The sequence below is a fragment of the Adelges cooleyi genome, unplaced genomic scaffold, assembly GCF_023614345.1.
Source record: "Adelges cooleyi isolate 19-005CV unplaced genomic scaffold, UGA_ACOO_1.1 ACOO_flye_CR_arks_rails_tigmint_CR_PRNA_108, whole genome shotgun sequence".
NCBI classification, from domain to species: Eukaryota; Metazoa; Arthropoda; class Insecta; order Hemiptera; family Adelgidae; genus Adelges; species Adelges cooleyi.
The window spans coordinates 15,268,372-15,294,650 of record NW_026095761.1 but is presented as its reverse complement, the minus strand read 5'-3'; the positions used below and the strand labels follow the sequence as shown (position 1 = coordinate 15,294,650).

The 26,279-nt window shown below is 32.9% G+C and overlaps 5 protein-coding genes across 10 annotated transcripts in view; 3 read left to right on the top strand and 2 right to left on the bottom strand.

The window, feature by feature from the left end:
* The window catches only part of LOC126838291 (protein tramtrack, beta isoform-like), a 41,249-nt gene extending 30,652 nt beyond the window's left edge, over nt 1-10,597 (bottom strand). For all 5 annotated transcript variants that reach the window (XM_050572632.1, XM_050572623.1, XM_050572605.1 and 2 more), the window contains exon 1: nt 10,236-10,597. The gene's annotated coding sequence lies outside the window, so the exon portion shown is untranslated. The remainder of the gene's footprint in view (nt 1-10,235) is intronic.
* A 151-nt stretch (nt 10,598-10,748) lies between these two features.
* On the top strand, nt 10,749-19,841 carry LOC126844197 (armadillo repeat-containing protein 7). Of its 2 annotated transcripts, XM_050582177.1 has the most exons (5): nt 10,749-10,983; nt 11,614-11,781; nt 11,860-11,997; nt 15,035-15,196; nt 19,719-19,841. In XM_050582177.1, the coding sequence occupies exons 1-4, from the start codon at nt 10,875-10,877 to the stop codon at nt 15,187-15,189; spliced, it is 570 nt and encodes a 189-aa protein (XP_050438134.1). In that variant the 5' UTR covers nt 10,749-10,874; the 3' UTR covers nt 15,190-15,196; nt 19,719-19,841. The 2 variants fall into 2 exon arrangements, with proteins under 2 accessions (XP_050438134.1, XP_050438125.1); XM_050582168.1 differs by lacking the exons at nt 10,749-10,983; nt 11,614-11,781; nt 15,035-15,196; nt 19,719-19,841 and adding an exon at nt 13,026-14,659 and having other exon boundaries at nt 11,874-11,997.
* LOC126844211 (follicle cell protein 3C-1) lies at nt 16,170-19,712 on the top strand. The gene is made up of 4 exons (XM_050582188.1): nt 16,170-17,181; nt 17,272-17,548; nt 18,552-18,623; nt 18,705-19,712. Exons 1-4 carry the CDS (start codon nt 17,129-17,131, stop codon nt 18,813-18,815), a joined length of 513 nt encoding a protein of 170 aa, XP_050438145.1. The 5' UTR covers nt 16,170-17,128; the 3' UTR covers nt 18,816-19,712.
* On the top strand, nt 19,720-20,121 carry LOC126841593 (transmembrane protein 60). Its single transcript, XM_050578179.1, has one exon. It carries the CDS (start codon nt 19,720-19,722, stop codon nt 20,119-20,121), a length of 402 nt encoding a protein of 133 aa, XP_050434136.1.
* A 1,781-nt stretch (nt 20,122-21,902) lies between these two features.
* Nucleotides 21,903-25,648, bottom strand: LOC126842840 (uncharacterized). Its single transcript, XM_050580029.1, has 3 exons — nt 25,292-25,648; nt 24,386-24,620; nt 21,903-23,258 (listed from the first exon to the last, which is right to left on the bottom strand). The coding sequence occupies exons 1-3, from the start codon at nt 25,433-25,435 to the stop codon at nt 22,942-22,944; spliced, it is 696 nt and encodes a 231-aa protein (XP_050435986.1). The 5' UTR covers nt 25,436-25,648; the 3' UTR covers nt 21,903-22,941.
* Nucleotides 25,649-26,279: the final 631 nt, after the last annotated feature.

Below are 26,279 nucleotides of genomic sequence, written 5' to 3'. Positions count from 1 at the left end.
TAGTGTACGTTTTCAAATAAACATTTATTACGTTACATAATAACGCCAATAATTTTTTTATAATTAATCTAAAAAATTGGTCCACGATGATTAACACGCTAATTGGACACGAGTTTAAAAGATTACCAACCACTTTTTTTCAGATGTTCTCCCATAGCATTTAAATGGGCTAATATAAAAACATCACTCACACCATTGCGCTCGGCTTTTGTGGAACTGATCCACATATAAGCATATAATAAGTAAGACGTATATTATTAGAAACAAAATTTTTTTGTATGTTCGGTACACGTTAAAATCGCCAACACGTGTCGCCAACCGGATTAACTACTATGGTGGTGTCGAGCCCCGCCTTTAATAAAACTATTATATTGTAAGCTTTTTAAAGCATGCCTCTTCTCTTCGGACAAACAGAGTGCACAATACATAGTTTTATTTTTAACACAACCCCTATTAAAGTTTATTATACTTATTAGTAGACGGGAGAGAATAGCTCCTCCGGACGCCGATCCTATAATAATTTATATAATCCACCCTCATGATATTATTATGTGTTCGCTACTTGTACCAATTAATGGAAAAAAACCCAACCCAGGCACGTGTGTTATGAGGGGTACAAAAAAAGAATATAATATTGTACGTTAACCGATTTTTATTAAAGGACAATTGAATAGCTTGATTAGTGGTTGTGATCGCCAAAACGAAGTCTGCTATTTTCGAGGGTAAAATACATTTTTTAGCTTGCGTGTCTTTCAGTAGTGCTGTTCAATCGTACAGAACGAATAATATGACCGTTTTTTTTAACTAATAAAAGTAGTTTGAGGGCTTTTTAATAGATACATTTTTAAGAAAATAAAACATTTCAAATTGTCTACAGTACAAGAAGTAATCAATTTGCTGTAATTATAGGGAAATACTGTATTTTTTAGTTATGTAAAATAAACTAGTCTTGGTAATGAACACTGCCTGGGAGACCAGTAATACATAATATATACAAAATATTAGGTATTACCGACGACACTACATAATATTAATATATATATATAGTGTAGTATATTTTATTGTTGTAGTGTATAGAGAATGATATGATAAAACGCTTTGAGATTAAGTTCAAATTCAAGCGTCCAAGACATTATAGATTTGCTGTCGATTAGTAATAATTAATCACGGCATGGTAACTAATAACTGCTATTTAATAATCAAAATCTAATCACGGCTTTATTTTATAAAGCCAATAATGGTGATATTAAAAAGGAAATGAACACACACTTGAAACATGACTAGGCAAACGGAAATTCTACCGCGTTTTATGTATTGTCATAGAGACATTTGTTTTTTGTTTTGTTGATAAAGTCCCTTGACCGGGCAGAGGAGATACACACACGGGGCACCATTCGGGAAGCGACGACAAGAAGTTTACAAATTTTCGTTTGAAATTGTTTTCGAAACAACACTGTAACACATACGCGCATCGGGTCGCACCACGGCTATACGGTGGATATTATGTTTTTAGTATATGGAATGAGGACGTTGACCCGCCGGGCAGAGCACACCACGGCACACACATAACCGAAACGTGAGAGGTGTAGTAGTAGTAGTAGTATATATTATTATTAGTGATAGCAGCAACACACAGGCATACACTCGGACGGCACACGGTACATACATTATATTTCTTTTGGACTTCGTTCATGTTCATGCGGGACACGGCTGACCTTTGCTCGTGGAACCGAATTGAGAAAAACCTTTTTTTTATAAATACATAACCCACCCGCCCTTCCCAAAAAATACCTCATACTTATGATTGAATACCATTTATTTATTGCGTTTTTGACAAATAGTAATTGAAGGGTCCAGGGGCAAAACCACTTTCCAGAGCAAAACTTCAATACCAAATTAAAAGTTTTTATGTAAATGTTTAAAAAGTTTATCCACCAAAAACTTTGGACAAATTTTATTTAAATAGTAAAAGTTGTTTATAGGATAGCATAGTAAATAACATGTTTTACAAAATCAAAATACAAGAAAAATTGCTGTTAAGTGGTTTTACTCCTAGACTATTGAATTGCCAAGAAAAATCCCGAATTAAAAAAAAATCCAAACTTTTTGTTAAATACCAAAACACCCACCCGGGGGGTTTGTTTTTGCTGTCAAGCCAACTCAAAAACTATTAATATTAAGGCGTACATGTTTTTTTTTTAACCGCGCTGTATAATCTTGTGCTGTTAGTTTTCCTATGCCGTTTTCGTTTCTCTCTCTCACACACTCTCGGTCGTCGTGAAGGGGCACAACGGTAGAAACGAACAAACGACGACGTTTCAGTGCTACCACTCGCGTGGTTTGTGACTTTCGGGGTCGAAGACCCGGATTATGAGCAGCATACAAACGCTCTGTGATAATATGACGGTTGAGTAATTTCAGTTGTGTGATAAATGTTCTAGAGATAACTGTAAATCTCAGCGTTTAAAAACCACGGAATATTTATAATACTTATATATATATATATACATAATATTTTTTCCAGTATTTTTTCTCCTCATATTTTAACGAAAATCTTCACTCTCCGTTTACTTTATTATTATTAACACCTACTTAACTAACAAAGAACACACACAAGGGAAATGATAATATTTTCCCGAGTTAATAACATTGTGCGGTGGCTCGGCGCCAATATTCTTGGGGCACAGAACAGATGAAGACGCTTTAAATGCACGCGTTCACCAAGCAACAGCGCAACGCAGCAGCCAGTATATTTTATATATAAATTTTAACAACAACGAAACGAGAACGAATGCAGTTATAGCAAAGAAGGGTGTGGTGCCCCTTCAGAAAATTTAGTGGCCTCACAGCACACCATACCGCACCGTACGCGTGTTGTTATATTAGGGGGGAGTGGGCGTTTGGCACTAAAAATGAAACAATAATCTCCTACCCGTATATTATATGTTCATCATCATCATAATGTCGTATACATCATATTATGTGTATAACATAACGGACGCGGGGTTCCCAAGTTTCTGCCCTCGACAACATTTGTTAATTTTCGTTACGCCTCTCCCCTTCTTGCTCACTCGCACTCCTGCAATTGTATAATCCGTTGTCGGTGTGTAGCAAAGTTCAAAGTTAACAAGAAGTAACAAAATATCCTAAACATAATATTTGAAACTATACAAAAAACTTTTTTCTGTGCTATATGGAAAGCGCTCACGGCTTATTCTGGTCAATTAAACGTGTCGTGTGTATACCATAGGAACTCGGCGTAGCCGAACCACGGCCGGCTGCCCTCGCCGACGAGTTTCCAAAATGTATATTGTAGATAAATGATAATAATAATTACTGTTTTAGCGCGCCAGCATATATAAGTCGGGCAAAATAGCCCGTAATAGCACGTACGTGACGAATTGATAACGCACACGCAACAGGTGGAATGACAACAAAATTCTAAAGCGTACCACAGTATCATAAGTTGTCGGAGGTGCTTAGATTTTTTTTTAACATTATAGACGCAACGGCCGTGTGCTTTGCATACACACGCTAACGTTATTAGTATAATTTAAAAAAAAACCATAAGACCATTGGCACCAGTAAAAAAAAAAAATGATTATGTAAGCAGGGCAGTGCCAAGCAGCGTTTTTCCCCTTTGCAAAACTGAACAACAGTATTTTTTAACGGTATAATATCGAACAGAAAATTATATTGTAAGGTAAATCAAAAACTGGAGTTAAGCCAGAATTGTAAAAAAATCCTAAAGACCCTAGCGCGGGTTTAAGCAATTTAACCGGGTCGAAGTTTTTTTAAAAATAATACATACTATTTGAATTAATTTTGGTTTAAATCTGGATAAAACAATACCCAAAATTACCGTAATGTGTATTACCAAGATCTATATTGACAACAGAACGTTGACCTAACTAAATGCAAGAACGTTATTAGAAACTGCATTTTACCGGAAACTCGTATGGGCAACGGACCACGTCTGATGCGGGTACCGATGATACGTTTTCCATGAATTTTTATTAATAATCCTGAATCGCAAATAAGCAATACAACAAGTGTTCAAACCAGAACATCAAGCGGTACGCGGCGCCTTTCCGTTTACCGTATGAACAGCATCGGAGTTGACAATAACCTGTGGATTTTTTTAAACCTCGACCCAGTGAATATAATTTGGTTATTCTTTATCCCTTATGTATATTTTTAAATACCAAACGTTTGCTAGGGTTTGGGTTTTTTTTTTGTTGTTGCAATCTGCGTATCTTTGATAATAATATTTGGGATATAAAATGTATTATTATTATTATTATTATTCCAAAAGACTTTTATTATAGATTTGTATTTTAAATAAAACTCTCGGCCATGACAAAAAAAAAGTAATTCGGTAACAATATAATAAATATATATATATATATATTATCAACGCGCGACAAGTGGCATTGTGTGTTTGGCATGTGGGCTATCCCCGTATGGTATCCATCTCTCTCTCACCCATCCATCCTCACACACTATAGCGAGGCGTTTAGAAAAAAAAGAAAGAAAGAAAGAAAGAATAACTTTATATTATTATTATGTGTGTGTACGTACAGGGTGAATGACCCGCACACATTGGAAACGGGGTTGGTTCGTATCATAGGGCATTCACCCTTTCGCCGCCGTTGTGTGTGTTGGTTCGGTGCGGCCAGTAATTACAAGTGCTTCTGCTGCGTGTGCGTGTATATATGCGTACCTGTTGAGCGAGCATCACTTCACCGTGAACTTCACTCACACACACACACACACCCATACAAAACAACCTGCATATGGTCGTCACCGTAAAACCTACTTTCCCCTGGAAAGAAATAATAATAATAATAACCTTATGCCGGCGCTACGGCTTGTAAACCGTACAACGACGCCGCGGTGTTGAGGACGAGCAGGGAAAAAAAAAAGAAATCACCACAAAATCGCGGTGTAAACAAAAACCGTACATTGTGCATTTACATATTATATATTTTTTACACGGGAGGTGTTTTATCCTCTTGACCAGGCGCGTTCACGGAACGGCCCAACGAACGAAAGAAGTGGGAACAAAACGGCATATTTTTGTTAATTATCGACCGCGATTGAAATGCAAATTATCCAGCTCGTTTTTCCCCCGACTCGGGATACCGCCGCTATATTATATGGTATTGTGTTGCATTCAGTGTTATAGATACAAAATAGAGTCAAGACACTATGGGCCGCCCAGGAAACCGTGACTGTCCGTTTGGAATGAATTAGTGAAATACCCGTTGAGGTTATCCCAACAGAACACGATAGTCGGCGATTTTTGGGAAACTATTAACGACTCCCCCTGGTAGCCAACTACCTGTACACGCAAGTGTTTATGTGGAGTGCGTTTCCGAAGCGTTAAATTAAAAATGTTTTAAGCACCAGTGATTTACACAAATATATTATACACACATACACCGGCTAAAAATATTCACCCCGAACGCGTCGTTTCCTGTTAGGGTCAACCTATGTGAAACAGTTAAAAAAATCCCCCCAAACACGAGCAGGAAGATGTTTAGGGTTGCACTATAATACATGCATAATATATAAACGGGAAAACAACAGGTGTAAAATGACCCTAAACAATGGAAACGGGTGGTGGGATGATTCCGATACAGGAACAATATGCGGCCGCTGGTTGAGGGCCAGCGCACCCTATTACATATTGTGTACGTCCAAGCCAAGGGGGTCTTTAACCTCGCACGCTAGTACAAAACCACCCTTGTCCGGCATAGCTTCCACCACCACCCCCTCCAGTACATCAAACAGGTGCCACCAGAAACCTGTTCCCACGTTATACACGGCCTGTGGTTCCCATCGTTCACTACACTTCGGGGCGGGAGTTTTTATTATTATTTTTTCTTATACCACCGACAATTACACAAATTCAAATTAGAGAGCTGGTGATTTCATTTACTTGGACAAAAGCCAAAATCAAAACTTGAATCATGAATAAAGTACAAGTAGTACTAGCAGTGGTTATAATATTATGATAGCAGCACGACTCGAGGGAAAAAATGCGGCTAACAGTCGGTAAGTGTGTTAACTAGAAATTAACAGCCGCAGTCAACACGGCGTGAAGTATATAATATATATATTTGTATCACTCTTTAAAAAAAATTATTTTCCTCCTTGAATCTATTGTGACCAGAAAAAAAATAGTTATAAATTTTCGTTGGGCTGTAGCGCGTTTATCGAAATCGAGTGGATTGCAGAACATATTTTGTTTTGTACGTCTGTTGTAAAAAAAAAAAACAAATAATAATACAAACGTTTTCGTTTAAATAAATAGGGACGAATAAAACGCACCGCGTACTTAAGATATAGCAACTTCAAAAATCCAATACGAAACATAACAGTAGTAAATCTTTAGAAAAACATCACACCTGTTTGTCACTGTTTACTCCAACACATTTTGATGACTTGAGTGTGTATACAAAATATCAATACGGTCTCGAAGAAAAAAATGGCGACAAAGTGCCGAAGACTGCCACTAGTTAGACGGAACAACAAAACATATTTTGAAAAGCATAGGTGCGTGCGCTTTTTAAACCGTATTCTAAAAATAATTCGAATAACTGATAACTGATTACACGGCGTTTTCAAATTTAGATCAGACAGCAAAATGTCAAATAATAAAAAAAAAAAATATGTAAATACATGATGATTTTTTTTCATGTCACGTGCCAAAGTGTTCAGTACATATAGCTTGGACTCTATACACCTGGAATCGAATTGTGTAAAAAAACGGCGCATTTCGCAAACAGGTTTGTAAATCAATGAAATAAAAATCAATATTTTTCCTGTTATATCCAGCAGGTATTTTTACTACGTAGTTGCGATTTTGATATTTATATGATACATATTATATTAACTTCAATATATAATATACATTAATAATTACTTAGTATTCACTGTTCACAGCTTACCCCCCGATTAACCATATTATTTGAGGTGCCACTGAAGAACGAGACAATTTAGGACAAAATATCTAAGGCCAACCTAAAATTTTGTAAATTTTGATTTTTGCTTTAAGACCGATTTTTTTTTACAAAGTACTATTAAAATAGTTTTTTCAAATGTAATTTAATTTTTATTTATTTACAATCCAAGTATTTATCATTTTAGAATGTAAACGTTTAAATCAAAGTATAGGCTATAGCTATACTTAAAGAGTTTTAACATTTTTGGAGGTTGGGAAAAATGATGATTTATAGCTTTAGAAATATAATTTACCTAATAGTAAAATTATGGAAAATTATAAATCGTGACGTTTAATATTTTGGTAAAAAAAATTATTCCAAACCGTGAAAAAATTATTCCAAACCGAGTTATACTGTTTTATACTAATTTACGACAAGCATATAATTTTACAAGATACTCGTATAAATGCACTTAGAGAGCCAAAAAAGAGAGTGCAAATATACCACTATATTATCAATTTGACAAAAATGATTAAGTGCTTCACTTACTCGTTCGGTAATTTTTGCAGTTTATTATATTGTAACATCTACGATTTTCTTTAAAGCTATAATATATTGTAGAACACTATAAGGTTGTATAATCAAAAAAATTAGCTATTTTGTAATATTAGACATCTCTATTTTTCTCCTCAAGAAAAATAATTTTGAAGCTTATAATGTTAGTCCCAAATTTTACACTGTAACTACACAAAAAGTATGTGATTTCTGAAAACCGAGGCGTGTCGACTTTTACGGTATGTAATATTGTCGGTCACGATCCGATGGACGTCAGCGGTTTAAGGAGGGGCCGTAGGAGGGAGAGGCCCCTACCTCCCAAGGGGAAGGTAAGTACATGGGCAAAAAGGGTTATACCTGAAAAACTATTTGAAACAGAAATGATTATCAGTGCGCATTATTGTTATTTGGTGGGCGATCGAAGCGGGTGTAGTAAACTTGGGACGGTGAAAACGTTGTCGTCGTCCCACAGCGCGTATGCAAGGCGCATTGTACAGTGTGACGCGATGCTCCAGGCACACACGGAACGTCGCTTTGAAGCACACCGAGAATACTGTGAACATAGCAATAGCGTCAAGGTCCAATAGTAAATAGGCTAGCCCGGGCACGCCGATGTGGCAACGCGGTAAAACGCGTATGAGCCTCTCCCCTATAATAATAATAATATAAAACACACAACCAGTGCGTACACAGAGAAGTCTCACGCATATATCTAGTAATATGTATATTTATAGTATACTCATCCATACATACAACGTATATATATCTAATAGTAATAATATTTAACAATAATAATAATAGTCGTGCACTTTGACCAGCCGCTGCCCTATCGGGGAATGGCGGCGACGCAGTGCATAATATAATATTATTATAATTTTTTTTTTTATTGAGTCTATTACACACACAGACAGACATCAAATACTCATAGAGGCGATAACAGCACGACGATCGCACCACTTGTGTTCGGGTAAAAACTGTTAATGGAAAATCAAAATTTTTACAACAAAAATCTAATAAATGTAACAAAAAATTGTTGTGCGGGGTCGATCGAACGGAATAACATCGCAAACTGTGCCTAAGTGCCTACTAGAGAAGGCCGTTTTTTATTTGGAACGTGTGGGTATTTTTATTTTGGAAGGGCGAGCTATACCCCTCCCCTCGTTGGGCGTTTGTCCGTGACCAGAACAAAACGGCCGTTCGGTAATCTTTCAAGCCGCCCATCAAAACAAGTTCATGTGGCGCACGACGAATAACGGCGTTGCTGTTACTGAATACCGAATACGTCACACGGTACAAGTTCGGTTTCGGACAGAAATATTAGATTTTTTTTTTATAAAATATGGACGGAAAGGACACGTCCAAAGTGCGTTGTTGAGGCCACGTTTCCCCCGGACGAGCGCCTTATTAGGTTATATTATATATGATACAGTGTAATCTTATCTACCCGTTTGGGGAGTAATAGAACCGATTCGTGTGCAATATTGCAGTGAACGAGATAGAGGTCGTCCGGCGCGATAACTGACACGTTTCTGTGAACGTTTCACCAAACCGTTACACGCGCGTTAAGGGTATGCGCAGGCCGTCATTAGGCCGTTAATTGATAATCATTATCATTGTCGTTATTGTGTAAACTGTAAGGCGGACAAAGCGATAACGCGCGATAATTATCATCAGAAATGAACCGAAGGGCTGGGGACACAAGCGCGTCACAGTTTTGGGCTAAATGAATCGCCCCCGGCGACTTCCAAGTGGTCGACCACCTTGGGGGGTTTACCAGGGATGTGCGCGTCCACGATTCCGAAAACAAAATATAATGACTGTCGTTAGCGTGCGAATTCGCTTGGATGTAATATAGTAATTACAAAACTAGTCGAGGGAAGAATGCCATTACGACATCGATAATAATAACATTTACCACGGTTTCCTAAATAGCAGACGAGGTACATGTTTGACCGTTGCTAAAATAAATACCAAGTTATTGCGACTGTTTAGTGTCAAGAGTAGACTTGTTGACAAATTGTTAAATCAATCATGAAAACTATTAGGTACCTACTTCTTCAAGTGAGGCAGTAACTTTTCGTCACTTGCAAATCCCCCCATCATTTCTGATTACGTTACTGAGGGAATATTTACCATTATACATTACATTTATATATGAATATATTATATTATTGTCGATTGGATTTAAAGAAAAACGTTTAGCTGGCTGTAGAAATTTTCGAAAATGTCGCCTTCCGTTTTGGCAGTGTTGCCGGTTTAAAAATAAACCGTCATAGGGTGAACCGACCGGGCGGAGGACACGTGCGCGCGGACGACGGCCGTCGTGGCCAGTGGCCGACGAGGGTGTCGGACCTTTGCGAAAAGCGTCCACCGGCGCGGCGGCGGCTACCCGAACCGAAGTTACGGTCCGGTGGCCCATATTAACACACAATCACCGGCGTCTTGAGGGGTGAAACCCGGTTGGATCGTGTACGGACACGTCTAAAAATAACCCATTCCGTCCGGTCGCCCACCAACCCTTGCCTGCCCACCACCGGATGTCTAATAATATTGTCGCCGATAACAGCAATTGCAATCGAATTAAGATAATTCAAAATCGTCGCAACAGGTTTTTTCAGTCCTTTAAGCATTTTTACGGCAGCCTAGTAGATCATTGTTCTCGGTGGTTAATTTTAATACCAAAACGACCTTTGAACTTCCCAGTTTACAAAAAAAAAAAAATAAACCTACCTCAGTAGCGATGCGTTTTTGCCGGGTCCATTAGCAGCAGTTCTGTACGATCCGACGACGATGGCGATGGTTAGTGAGTAACTCCTTGACGACGACAATCGGAGGGGGATGAGTAAACAATAATTAAATATAATATGATATGCTAATAAATTTCAAAACATAATAATCAATGGATAAAAATGATATTAAAACAAAAAACACTCGATCGTGTGAAAGAAGCACGTAAAGATGAAGCGATTTAATAAACAAATAAAGATTTAAACAAAATAAGTAATATTTAAAAAGGGGAAAAGACGGATTAGCCGTGCCACTCTTAACGGTTTAGAAATTTGTGCGGCGAGTGCGCACGTCTGACGGCGTAGCGAAAATGAACGGTGAACTTTCGATGGACGATGCGGGTTGGCCGTCGGCAACGGAAGTGGTGGACGACCGTCGCGCCATCTATCTATGTATCTATTGGTGTCGCGTGATACCAACACTGTGATAAGACAACGAGCAGATGATTCTTATTATCGTGTGATTGAATAATTGAAACGATATCTCATATTGCCGTTTCGACTTTCGGTTCATCCGTTTACACATAAAGCTGTTACTTAAGAAATTATTCGTCTCGTATTTTGCGTCCAGTATTGTTTTTATATGTTTCACAAACCGCAGGAGTTGATCAAGCGCACACCGGTCGATGGAGTGAACCGACCCGAGTTTCTCAAACAGCTCGTCCAGGAGTTTCGTAAAACTCACAGCGCTGGTATGCTGGAGTCCGAATTTTTAAAAATATTTTTCATTTTGCCAAATAAGTGTATTATTAATTATTCGATTGCCTTTGACTACACTTCTCGTTACCGATAAAATGTGTTAAATATATCCACAATAATCAAAAAAAGGGTAACACTTTTCTTGTAACGAAATGTGTGTTTGATAATTTATCTAAAAATTTTGATCTATAATTGTATGGCTTTAAAACTTTTTTTTTTCAAACGTTATTATAACGCAAACAGTTAAGGTGGGTTCTGGCCATTCAACATTTCATTTAACAAAAAAAGATTAAATTAGAAAAAACTTTATTAATCAAAAAAATTAGCTAGGGTCAGCTAAAAGTCTGGTAAATAATAATTATTGATTGCTACAAAAAGGGTTGAGACCTTATTATTGTTTCTATCTGTGGATGTCGGTGTTATAATGTAGGTAATATGTAAAACTATATTGTTAGTACTATTAAAAAAAAAAACACTATCACTCAAATTTCTCCGACGTTCAAAACCTAAAAAATGAAAAAAATTGTTGGAATATAATTTACTTTAACATTTTATCATATTTTAAAAACAAATAAAATGTATGCGGTTATATATTATTTTTTACATAAATGTTTTTTTTTTAGAGGCCAAGAGACAAGTGTTGGCAAACTTAGCCAACTTTGCTTACGATCCAGTTAATTACGTTTACATACGGTCAGCTAAGGTTATTGATTTGTTATTGGAACAACTAGATTCGTCGGAAAAGGATTTAGTACGGTTTGCCTCTGCTGGACTGTGTAATTTAGCTAACGGTATGGTCATCGACAACAACTTGATGTAATTAATTTGATGATTTTAATTAATTATTAATATTATGTCTATGTTTAAAGATCCGGCAAACAAAGACTACATCATCGGAAACGGAGGTATTCAACGTCTCGAGCAGTGTTTGCGACTAAGTGAAGAAGAGATTACACTATCTGTTGTTACGACTCTTATGTATTTGTACACTCCGGAAATAAAGACAGGTAATATGGACTTTATTATAATAAACAAAGTGAAATAAATATTTTGACTATGTTGTATGCGGCCTTTAATCAGTTTTATTTTTTATCTATTAGAGCAAATCAAAATTTTGTTAATAATAAGTATTTTAATCAATTCATAATAATGTTTTTTTTTTAAATACTTTTTATTATCTTTAGAAAAATGATTACTGTACATTTTGAACCCACTCTATGTTATATAACATTTGCTTTCTAGACACATTTTCGTTTGAGCACTACTTACATACAAATTTTACTTAAAATATGTTGAAACATCTGATACCACAGTATTGTGATTGACTTTAAATAAATTCATTTGAAACACCTCTGCAATAACTAAGTAGTTTTATTGAAAACGTTTTATTTTGAAACCTTTACAAAATGCTTAATATTAGGTTGTTACATTTTCAAATTAATCATTTTTTAAAAGGAAAAAATTAAAAACTAAATTTCTTTTTAAGAAAATGTGTCTGTTATGATATTTAAGTATAATCCAAATACATTTTTAATTGTTATACTTATTAAATTGTATGTTTTTTACGTACTTAACCCATATGCGTTCAGTTTTTTTTTTGTACCCTATTTTAAGTATTGACTTCTTTCTAACTTAATGTTAGAATAGTAACAATAGCAACAAGAATGTTAACAATAGTACCATATGGGTACGCGAGGACATAATAGGTTAACTTAGTGTTAAGACTTATTTTTTAATTATATCCAATATATGATGACAGTAATTGATAAATAACATTTTAATATGTGTTAATTTGTACTAACTCGAACTTAATTTATTTCAATTTGAAATCATCGATTGTTCAATTTGTGTAGTATGCTGGTTTTTTTATTTAAAAAAAAAACAATGTATTTATTTCAAATTTGAGTTTAAAAATGTCTTGTTTTGTGTGTTAAAACTTTAATTTAAACTTAAAATTAATTAAAGTCCGCATACTACAAGGCATTTTTTGTTTCTTATTTAAATCAAAGTTTTTACGTCAATTATTTTTCCTAAGGTTGATTAAATGATGAGAGTACCAATTCAATATATGCGTTTTTTTTCTACGTCGTCATACAAACCCAAATTGGAACTGCTTAGTCACCGATGTTTATTAAAAATGAAAGGCCAAGGACTCCTCGATTATTGCCAGAGACTTATGACCAATGATATATTTCGTCTTAATACGGAAAAGTGTCTTTACACAACCTTGTTGAACTCCAAAGGCCGAGTAATGTACGACTGTTTATTGTACAAAGTTGAGGATCACTTGCTAATCGAGTGTGACAAAGTGGCAGCAAGTAGTTTGTGCAAACATTTAAAAACTTATGCGTTAAGAAAAAAGATTGAAATTGATATTGTCGACGATGCCAGTATTTGGGTTTTATTTAGCCCATCGCCTGTAAACGTGGTGGATAATTCTACAAGTGTTTTTGACGATCCACGTTTGCCAATTTTAGGTCAAAGAATATTATCTGACAACATTTCTCACATAAAAGAACAAATTGTGTTGGACGAGGGTGAAAACAAATGTTCTTATAAAAAATGGAGATATTCCAATGGAGTAGCTGAAGGTGTAGAATTATTAAGTAGCCAATCATTTCCATTGGAAATGAACTGTGATTATTTAAACGGAATAAGTTTTCATAAGGGTTGCTACATTGGTCAAGAGCTAACGGCCAGGACACATCATACGGGCGTGATAAGGAAAAGAATCATGCCAATCATATTTGATAAAGAAATACCTTCGGCGTTGGAGTTGAATGCTGATATTTACGATAAAGATAATCCTGATGCTAAGAGACCATTGGGCAAATTAAGGGGGCTGTGCGATAATGTTGGCATAGCGAATTTGAGGATTGATGAGTGTTTAAAAGCCAAGAATTTAGTAGTCGGCGGATACAGTTTTAAAACCTTTATACCGAATTGGTGGAAACATTAAAATGAGTTTTAATTCATCAATCTTAAAATTCATGTTAGATACATATTTAGATAATGTTACATAACATTTTGCTATAGTTTCAATTTATTGATTAAAATTTCTGTGATACATTCAGTTAGTGTATTTTTAATGCCGTTTATGTTTTGATGTATTAAAATAATATCTGCCTATTTTAACAATGTTGTATACTATTATGAAATATAAGTGAAAAAATATGTATTTATATTATTACTTTGATGGCCGCTCGAAACAAATTTATCCTAAACTGACCAAAAAATAGATTTAAATTGTTTGGCTCTTTAGAAGGAAGAATATCTAAAACCACTCACCTTCATATTTGACGAAATAAGATAAAATTTATTTAATATTTTTTTTATTTAAATGAAAATTATTATCAGTTTGTCTTCTTTTTATTATTTCAAATAACATTTTTTATAATTATTATAGATTATCTAAATTTTATTCAATATACATTTAATAACTTTAAATGTTCAAGTACATCAATTTAATTTTTAGAAGATATTGATTGAGTTTTTAATATTAATAATAGTTATAAAAAAAAATGTTGCGTTGAAAATAGGCTTACTAATACTATGAGGCATAATCAACAAATCCCATACATTTTTTTTTCAAATTGTAAATTATATACATTTTATTTCAAGTAAACCTGGTCATTATTTAATTAAGTAACAATTCAAATAAATATTTAAAATAAAAAAAAAGTATATTATTTTTCTTTGAACGAATTTAAATAAGACTTAAATTATTTAAATAATTTTAAAATTTTTATTCCAAATCATTTTTTAATAAAAAAGAGAATTAAAGAAAATTGAAATAATTTTGTATTTGATATTAAATTGTTTTAAATAAAAATATATTTGACACAGTTACTAATAATGTATTTATAAATAACTAATTTTTTTCCAATGATTGTTATTGATTGTTGTACTTGAATAAAACACACCACCTTTTGTTTTGAGCTTTGTATTTCTTAATTAAAATTTATTATTATCACATCTTAATAATATATCTAGGAATTAGTTTATTATATTTTTTTATTATTATTTTGTTGTATCGTTTTTCAGATATCATAAATCCATCAATTGTTGGCTGTGTTTTGCATTATGCACAAAGCGAAAATCCGAGACTGAGAAATGTGGCTAAAATATTTTTAGAAGACTTTTGCACTGAAAAAGATATACAAACAGCTAACACATACAGCATACCTTTGCCCACCTGAAAACCTAGTAAATAATAAATAATATATCACTTATTACCATCATAATGTTAGTTTTAAGTAGAATGTTCTCTTCCAATATCTTAAAAGTTGGCGACCGTGTTGTTATCACAAAAAAAATTGCCACAACCGACATTATAGATTTTGCTCGTTTGTCTGGGGACATTAACCCTGTACATTTTAGCGAACGTCCTTTAGTCCATGGTATTTATTTGGCGGGCTTAGTGTCTGGAGTTATCGGAACCCGATTACCGGGATATGGTACGCTGCTAGTATCTAAGACCTTAAGGTTTCCAAACGCGTGTTACGCCAACGACGAGGTTAAAATCGAAGTTGAAATTCAAAGTATTAGAAAATTGATAACTTGCGGTTTTTGGTGTTCTGTCGGCGAAAGAATAGTTATGGAAGGAACGGCCAATGTTGTCTACAAGAATAAGTCTTGAATTAAACTATGATAAACTTATTGCCGTTATGTGCTGTGTTTAAATTTAAATTTGAATTATGTTAGATTATTTAGTAAAAAAAAAATTTAATTAAAATAGTATAAAAAATGTAAAATTTACTTAAATATAAACTTTAAAATTGATACCTAATAAAGGTTTTTAATTTTTATTGTAGCTATCTTTAAGCTTTCACATGTCGTCCTCTTCATATTTTATTACCCGCTGCAGCCGCAATCATTACTCATAATTCCTATGAACATTATATTTTGTCTTAATCTCTCAATCTCTTTTATTATATCATTTTTATTTAAATTATAGAATAATCTAGTATTATGTGTATATTTAAAAACATATACATATTTGGTTTATTAGTTTAACAACCATTTATGGCAAATGCTGCCTCCTTTAAGAAGGAGGTTAACCATTTTATGTTACGATATATAAAATATATTGTAAAATTTTATAATTAATATATTTTTTTATAAATTATAATCATTCTTATTAATAAATTATTTAATTCTACATCTAATTCATCCAATTGAAGTATACCGTATAAGTATAGAATATTTGTAGTAAATAAACATATTAGACATGTGTTACATTATTTTGAAATTTATTTTTAAGATGACAAAAATTTGATAGAAGTAATTTTCTGGTTAATTTTTTGAAACTAAAACCAAACAAATTTTCTAGAAAATTAGGTACAATGTTTTGAAATCGGTGGTTTGGTAGATATCGTGATAAGTGACAACGCATTTTTATTCTAATTTAGCTCTTTCCGTTCGTTTTCTTGAATAACTATTAAAATTTAAGATTTTAAAGAAGTTCTGCCCCATTTCAAATCCTGATTAAATTTAAACTTTGTACATAGTCTGGGTAAATATCAATTACAGTTGATCGGTAATCGGATATTTCCTCGTAGCACGCACAGTTCTTGTTTATCATACTCTAAAATCTAAATCATATGCATTTTCTATTCGGCGGCAATTATACCGAGATCGCTCGAGATGTCCGTTTCTCGGTGAGGTTGTTACAAATATACACTACATTGTATTATTTTAATAATAAATAACACAAGTCGATTAATAATGGAAGTATTGTTTATAGTATACAAGTATATATAGTAGGTATATTGTGGAGACGACCGATGTTCGCGGCAGTATTGTTGTTGAACAGTTTTTTCGTATTTCTTATTACCGTTTTTTCGAGTGTTTACAAAACGAGTGCAACGAACGTGTTTCCCGACGTGCGGTTTTCTTAGCAAAATGGAAAACATCAGCTACTCTTCGCTTCCATCCCGACGACACGGCGCAGATTCCACAACGTGTGTTGTGTTTACTAAACAACCTAGTTTGAGGAAGTCTCGGCCGGCCCGTATATATACCGTGGCCCCGACCCGGACCGACTTATTGTACCGACGCCGTCTTATACTTAACCGCACGGTCGAATTCGGAGCAATTTTTTTTTAATTTTTTAAAGTTTTCGTTTTATACACCACCATGTCGTTACCAGTAGCTGTCGTCGTCGCCGCCGTCGGATCGCTCGTTATGTGGTGAGTACCTATATAAGTCACTCGTGGATCTACCATAAGTTTTTTTTTTTATCTTCATTTATGTATAAAAAATAAATAACAAATTGTCAGCACGGCGTTGGACCTGCCGGAAACGAAATCCTCGAGAAAGCTCAACGACCTGTTGTCCCACGGGCAAAACGCACAGTCTCTGCAAGCACCTTCGTCTCAGGTTCCCGTGACGGCCACCATAACTCCATGCACTTGCGGCGTGTTCCTCAGCAGTCAGTTCACCAAGGGCAGTGGAAAACAGCCCAGCGGATACGCGGCCTTGATGCACGAACAGGACGAGCCGGCCACTTGCAACGCGTTGGGCATCAAGACCTGCACCAACAGATGTTTGGACATTGTAAGTATATAATATGCACTCCTCCTCTGAAATTTTCCAGAAAATCTGAAAAAATATTTTTAAGTGAGAAAGTAATAACGACAACCGGAAAAATCCATGTTTTAAAAAATATTTTTTCATGAAATAACGTTTGGGGAAAACGCATACCCGTCTGTACAAAACAATTATCTATATCCAATTGCAGCAATCAGTTAAATCCCATTATTTTTAGCAAATATAGAATTTTATTTGTTTTGACCTGATAAATGTCAAAATTGTGAAATCGGGTTAAAGCACCAAGCCCCTTAATTCAAAGTATTTGAATAATAAAACCTTGTAAACCTGTAAATAAATACAGTATGTATAGATGCAAAATGTAAATGTAAAACATTCAGAAACGTAAAGTTATTAATTTATTGTAAAGTGTAATATTTTACATAAAGTTTAATTTAATTCTTTTAAGAAGCCACTTTTTAAAAAATAACAATAAACAATAAATAATAATATTTTTTTTTTAATTTTACGAAAAATTGTTATTAAAATATTTTTTATAAGCTCTATATGTTATACTTTTTGGAAAAAATAATATACTTTTCCTTTTGAAGTTTTGGAAAATTATTTTAAGCTTTATTAACTTAAAAAGTAATTATCCAAAACTGGTTATCGACCAGTTACGTTATCATTTTAGTTTCAAAAGTTACTAAAGCTTTCCAAAAAAGTAAAAAACGGAAATATTTAGTAATTTTATGTAACAAACCTTTCTTTTAAAAAGAAATCTTAAAATAGCAATTATTTTGAGAAGAAATGAGTGTCTTATATGAAATGGATCACTTGTAGTATAAAATGTGCGTTCCAAATTATTTTCAAATTATTATTGTAAATATTACAACCAGTTTACCAAGTTTTGCGATACTTAATATCATAAGCGCGAGGGAGGCTATGGATGTTTTGACTTCAAAATTATTTAAATGTAAGCGACTGGTTTGTATAGAAAATAAATTAATGTTGCTTTTTTTCGTTTAAGATTGCCAAGTACTTGCCTAACAGCTCGGCTATCATTTGCGGTTCGGTCGACCGCGACGTGTACAAAGAAAGAGTGAGTTATATAATATTATTTGAATCATTATTATAAAATAAAATACCTTATTATTTTTATAATAAAAAATTATAATTTCAGGCCCATCTCTTTGTGAAAAACTGCAACGACTTATGGGTCAACACTAATCTGTCAGCTGGTCGAGAGTATTGCTGCAAGGACGGTCACCATTATAAATGTCCTTTAATTTAATAAGCGTTTTTTTAAGTTCTGGTCCTTATTGTTTTCCTATTCAATTGAACTTGTTTGTCATTTGTATTATATTTTATTTTTTGTACTTTTTTTTTATTCGTTTTTTATACTGTAATATTAAAGTTTATTTATACATTTGAAAAGTCGTTCTTAATGTCCTACTCGTGGCAACATTTGCGCGGTAATCGACTCAGGATCATGTCCGTTTTTATAGACTTGGCCCATGAGTCTTGTTAAAAAACAATTACTAATGACACTCGCCTTAAGGTGATTGGAAATAGACATACTAATATAGCTGTACTAGTGGTCTTTTTAATAGGCAAAGAAAACATATAAGTGACTCTATTAATGACTGCAAAATGAAGCATTGTATTAATGCAACAGTTATCATAAATGTTTATTATACTAAAGCTAATATGACAGCAAAATTGTACGGTTTTATAAGTGCTATGCACGTTTTACGTATCATTAGTGTAAGCAGTTCGTACCTAAGTTTCCCACACAGTAAATAAATTTCAATATTTTCATAACGTTAATAAAACATTAAATTTCGTCCCAAAACGTCGTTATTATAAAATATTGATATTTTAAAAAAAGTTAATTTTTTTTTATAGTATGGTCGGATTTTTTGACCTATTACCCTAAACTTGACAGCGTATACTTTAAGATACATACCTACGTTTAAACATAATTTTTCACGACCAACTAAATAAGTGTGATTATTTTTGTTTCTTATTTTTTTAATATTTAAAAGTTGCCCTTGTAAAATTAAGTGTTAATTGTCTAGAAACAATGTAGAATGTTTACTCGAATGGGAAGGTCGCTCTATTTTTGTTAAAAAACGCTGACATTTATTTGTACATTAACAGTTACGACAGTTATGTTTGTTTATTTGTTTTTTAGAATGGCGTTGACTCAGAGGGCGTTAACCACTTGGGCTTCCATGGTGATTTTTCTGGTGCTGCTAACCATTCAGCTCCAGACCAGAACCAAACAGAACTGGTATCTGATATTCATGCCCATCTGGCTGGATGACCTGCTCACCGCCCTGTTCATAATGTGCTCGTGCGTGAGCAGCAAATCCTGTCAGTCCATGACGGAAATGCCTGTGTTCTGCGGCAGCAGGAGATGCATAATATTCGTCATTTGCCTGATGAAAATCATCGCCATTAAAACGTTATGCTACAAACTAGAAAACCCGCATCTCAATTTGCCCATGCACTACGTGTTCGTGCCCATATGGGCGTTAATCAGTTATCTCATCGCCATTGTCGTACCACCCCTGGTCAGGCAATACAAAGACTAAGTACCTACCGAGCTCGCCAAGCTCATTATTAATCAGTATAACATTATTTAATAATATATTATAACTGTAAATTGTTTTTGATTGGTATAGTTAATTTTGTAAATTATAAAAAAAATATATAGAAATGATTATTTTCACAAACTGATTTTGTAATATGAATTATACTAATTGTATGCACCTAACTATTGTACAGTCGAGTTTTAGAGTTGTGTGTTATTTTAATGAATTATTCAATTAAAATATTGCCTATTCGCTATTAAAAATATTATAAATTATACAAATAAATCTCTAACAATGTTATTCGATAAATTTAAATTGTAACTTAGAAATTTTAAATTTCACCATTTCCTATTGGTTAATAATTAGATATATTATAACAATAAAAGCACTTAAAAAGATGTTAGGTAAACATTTAATTAAACTCGAATTCTTCAAATTATTTTTTTATTCAAATAATTTATTTTTGTATTAACTTTCTGTTCGAATGTTTTTTTATTTAAATATGAACTCGAATAATAAATACAATTCTATTTTTACTTAAACAAATATGTAAAAAAAAAGGTTAAAATCAATTTAGACACATTTTAAATTTAATAATACTTAAAACAGTTTTGTATTTAAATACAAATAAAAACGATTTTTATTTTAAAAATTATTTAAAATAGTCAAATAAAAATGTATTTATATAAAAGATGATTTGAAATTATAAATAATGAACTGTTTAAAATAATTTATTATTTAAATGCCTAGATTTTGGTAAACAATTATCTTAATTATAAGAAAATGCAAATTCGAACAGGAATTTTATTTCTGATAACTTTTAAATGATTGTTGTTATGGAACTTTTATTTCTAGGAACTTATACATTTCGAATAATTTTATCTGATTACTATGGATGACCCCATGTAGTTGGAAGTGTATGGCGGAGATGTAAAAGAATTTATCTCATAACTATCAAAAACAAGTTATTAGAAAAAAAATTGATCTTTTAATTTCAAGAAATTTGTTGTTGAAATGTTTTCAATTGTTATTCGTTATTTAATTATATATATTTTACCCAGTTGCCTAGAGTCTTGCAAAGGAAAGGGGACCTAATAATTCCAAATATCCTAAATACTATTGTACATAATATTATGTTTAAATAAGTTATACCACAAGTGCAAATTTCAGACCTAAACACAAAAAACCGTCAATTTTCTTATTTTTGAAAGGGGAATTTATTTTTTGTTTTACCGTTTATAATAGTAGTATACTTACTAAATGTCTATAAAATATCAACTAGATCTTACCATTAAAGTTAATTGAAGTATTTTTTGAAATATCGTCTTTACGCGCATTTTAAGATCCTACATCATACGAGTAGGTAGATATTTTTGTGTTACAAATTATTTTAGATCTAACTGTAGATACCTTGACGTTTTGCTGTAGATGAATTTGAAGGTAAATAATGGGTCTAATGTCAATAATTACAATATAACAATATTTTTTAACGAGAACTAAAATAAATTATTTTAATAATTAGGATTAGGCCATTTTCATACATGTGTAGCAAAAAAATTCTAAAATTAATTTTGAAGATGTACCTAATTAAAACGAATTTTACCTGCTATATTTATTTAGCGTACATAAATTTATGTAAGTTTTGATTTGATCACGAGAAACCATTGCAGCCATTTACACATAAGTGTTATTAAAGAAATTATAAGTATATTTGCAAAAATAGATTTATGATTTTATAAAGTAGGTTTGTTTCAAAACACACAAACAATAATATATTATTATAATACAATACACATTTTGATTTTTTCCTTAGGCTTAATCATTGTTTTATACATTTAAAAAGATAAGACATTTTTTTTAAAACGAACATGCGAAAATCACGCCATCGTTCTAACGTAAAACTATTTTGAGTATGAACAATAATTGCATATTATGCGATATAGCGTTATTGCTATTTAAAAATTACAGAGATCTAGAAAATTAAGCAAAAGTATATATTTTGTTCTCTATACATACATAGGTATACAATAAAATTATATTCGAAAAAAATAAATCAGTTAGGTAGGTACTTAAAATCTAAATTGTTTAAGAGAAAATTTGTTGTTTTGGTAAGGGGAAATTAAAAAACAAAAGCTTTTCCAAAAATAATTATGTATTATTGCTGGGTTGGTAATAAAACATAATCGCATATTCTTAAAGATAGGTAACGATATTTGCTTGTCTGCATTGGCCGTTCAAAGAAATGGAAACATAAGAAGTTATACTCGTGTAAAAATGACATACGTGAACGGTTCATTTTGATGATACTAGGCCAAAAAAAGTAAGCGACATTGTTTTTCTAGGTGGTTTTTGATTGTAGAACACGAAATATTGTTGAAATTAATTTTTTCCTCATCAAAATGTACTTAAATTTCTTCTAAAGAATACTGAAGACCCGGCAGGCTACCAAGAATACTTGGGTGGTTTAATCTTTAATTGAGGTAAAAGTGTACACACTACACCAGTCACATTATGTAGTTTGTGTGACTCACGTGAAAAATACACTTAATTTAAGAGTGGCTGGAAACCGTGCGACTGATAGAAGGTTAAGAAAAAAGCCTTGAATAATGGACAAGCACATAAAGTTATCCTTTTTCGATTATTTTTATTGAATTATTCGATTATTGCTCATGTTTAAACCAAAACATAGGTTGCAGTCGACAATATTATAAACCTAAGAGTTTTATGTTATCGTTAAGTAGGATATGAAGACTTTTTATATCATAAGAAAAATAACTGACAAACTATTTTTATTGTTGTTGTAAAATTAAAGAAAAAAATTCAGACGAGTTGTTTGAAGCGGTTAATGAGGAAATGACCTAAACCAAAAGCCGCCATTAGCCAGAATGCACTTTGAATTGTCGAAGAGGAGTTGCGGCAAGCTCTCTTTGTCTGTGTGATTGGCAGCTTAAGTCTGTTCATTTGGTTTGTAATACTTCTCAGGTCGTTGATGTGCAGCCATTTTTCTCTGGCCAAGATCACACTGTACAGTTCACTGTTGGGCGAACAAAAGGTCAAAACCAAGTGGTCGCTAACTGCTTTCCTGACGTGGACCGACCCTGCAAACTGGTTGTATTTTCCGTTTTCTTTTAGAGACACTGAAAATATTATATACATCAAAATTATGTAGATAAGTTATATGTGCAGTTTGAAATTCATTCGGGTTTACCGTTAAGAGTAAAATATTTGGAATATAATAAAAACAATTTAGTTTGAAGAAATTTACTTAAATTTTTTTTTGTATTGTATACGTATTTTATAATTTTTATTTAAATAGTTGGGTATTGTGTATTTTGTAGTTTGTACCTACTCAGGTATGTGTCATCATGCTATTTTGTATTTTATAGGTACCTAGTTTTCGCCCATCTCTAGATATCTTTATATCAAAAAACTTGAATAATACAAATGTTATAGGCACCTATTGTAGTTCATATAGATAATCGTATAAAAGTCACATTGATCATAATTTTTAATGATATTATTGCGTTAAATAACATTTTAAAACCCGTTTTTGACAATCAACAATATAGATTAATAATAAATTATGCTGAGTCTGGGTGGTCAAAAATCAACATAACTACAACCACGTTTTAGTGGAGTCGTCAATGCGTTAAGACGGATTTATCTAGTTAATTCGGCAGTTTGGTTCATATAAACAAAGAGTAAACGGCAGTTGTTCAAAATGTTAAGTTTTACGCTGTTTTTTTAATATCTTATAGTAATAATTGGAAATATTTCAATAGGTAATTGTGTACCTTAGTAATAGAATGAAGCAAAACATAGACATTTTAAACATTTAAAGTTTTTCATATAATGTTATGTTATATAAGATAGTATTACGATATAAAACATATATCATACTACATACATAACATATAAATCATCTCTTTTCACAAATCCCTATCAGTCAATATTTCTTAACTCGTTTAAGTCCAATTACTAAGTAAAAAAAGAAAATGGGCTTAATGTTGACCCTTGTTAAACTCTAAATCACTGAAAATTCTTCTGTTCCATCACATACACTCTTTATACTCATATTCGTTCCTTCACACAAACATTTATTATTTTTTACATACATTCTTGGGGAACTGTTTTTACCAGTACTGTCCAAAACACCTTTCTTGGCGCTCTCTCATACGTTTTTTTAATTGTATATACAATATTTGTCTAGTATTTTGTACTTCTTTAAATCGCTATGTTTAATTATAAAATAATTATTTTTTACCGTTTTGGGCTCCGGCAGATACCCAGTAACCGGGAGATGCCATTCTGTCATATATTTTAAATGTATATTCTACGTCGACTGCTTCTTCATACCAAAACATTTTTAGTTCAGTGGCCAGTCCATCGAACTCCATGTACACGTGGGGACACGACTCCATGTCTATCGTGTCGCCTCTGTATAACTTAACGTCCGTCTTGTGTTGTAAAATTTCGATTACATACCATGTGCCAGCAATCTAAATGAAATAGTATAATGGTAGTTAATGAATTATGATAGGGAAAAATCAAATCATGTTGGCAACAATAATTTTCATTAAAGTCTAAAGTATAAACATTTAAAAAAAATGTATTTGGTTTTTGTTACAAAAAAAAGATCAAATTTACAAAAATGTGTAAGTAAAATACAATATGAACGTTTAAAATGTTCAAGTATTAATAACTAAAGTAGTATTTGGTATTTTCGAATCCGCCAAGCAATTGCCAGTAATAATTGTTTATTAATTGCGCATTTTTGGCGACGACAGTGTAAAATCGACATTTTTTTTTGGAACTTTGTCGTTATCAAAACATCTATTCATCGTAACTGATTAATTTAAAAGTTGAAAACCCGCTGATATCTTAAAAAGTCTTAAAGTGTTACTATAAATACTTATAAATACTTTGAAATTTAATTTAATTTTGTGAAATACTGAAAAAGCCAACACGGTTATTTTAACTTTATATAATACTTTTCGTATATGATTTCTCATAATTTTTATTTTGCATAATATTACATTGCATTGTAGTTTATCGTATCTTTGAATAGTAATCTTGTTTAGTTAATTTTAGAGCCGGTTATTTGTTTTAAAATTTTTTTTTTTCCATGGTCGACCTCACTATATTTATGTTACCTGTACAGTGTACTTACCATTCTCAATTGGATGTGCTCTTGTACTTGTAAATTGCCACAGTGTTCGTACACCGAAGGAAAGGAACCCGCGGTTGACTCTTCGGCGGACGTGCGGTCCAACAAACCGTAGCACAAACACAACAGCATAATTTCGCGCAGCATTGTGTATATTAAGGGCTACTTTTTGTACTCTACCGTCTTTGCTCAAGTAAAATTAATGACCACAAAGAAAAAAACAATCACACGAATCGCTTAGTTTGAGCGCTCGATCACTCGAGTAAAGTAAATAAATAATAACCAACAATTTTAAGGGACCACCACAGTAATGTGTGTACGACGGGTACGCGAGATCGTATGCCAATGCTGTATAATAATTTCGTGTCGCCTCTGTCGGCTCTAAACAGTTCCGTCCAATTAAGGATTGTTAAGAGATTATGATAATTTAAACTGTTCAAGTGTGTGTGTGTGTGTAGGGCTCGTAATTTATATACAACGGCGTCATTATTCGTCATCGCCTTTATTGTGCACAAAGTTCAATATTTTGTCCCCATCTAAATATTTCACACAGACTCGCTCTTGTTACACAAACGTACAATTCCAATTCAACGTGCGCATACCCGTCTCGTACTCTAATCTAATCGCCCGATTCCTACCTACCTACAAACAAAAATCGTATAGATCATTTAGGCACTTTGCACCCAGTTACACTGGTCTGGACCGATAACACTGTATAACGGGCGTATGCTGACAACAATAGCTGTAAAACAGCTATGTAATATGCTTAATCGTTTTACATTGGCAAAAAATGCTGCATTGATGGAATTTCGTCAAAAATTGCCCCAAATTCCCAAATTTGTGTCTTATAATCTGGTCATAACCATAACAATTAAAATTATATTTTTTTTTTTGACAGTAGAGCAGCGATATTTATTTAATATCTACTTATGTGTCTATTACATATTTTACTATCAAAATTAATTTATTTATAAAAAGTGCCATGAACAAA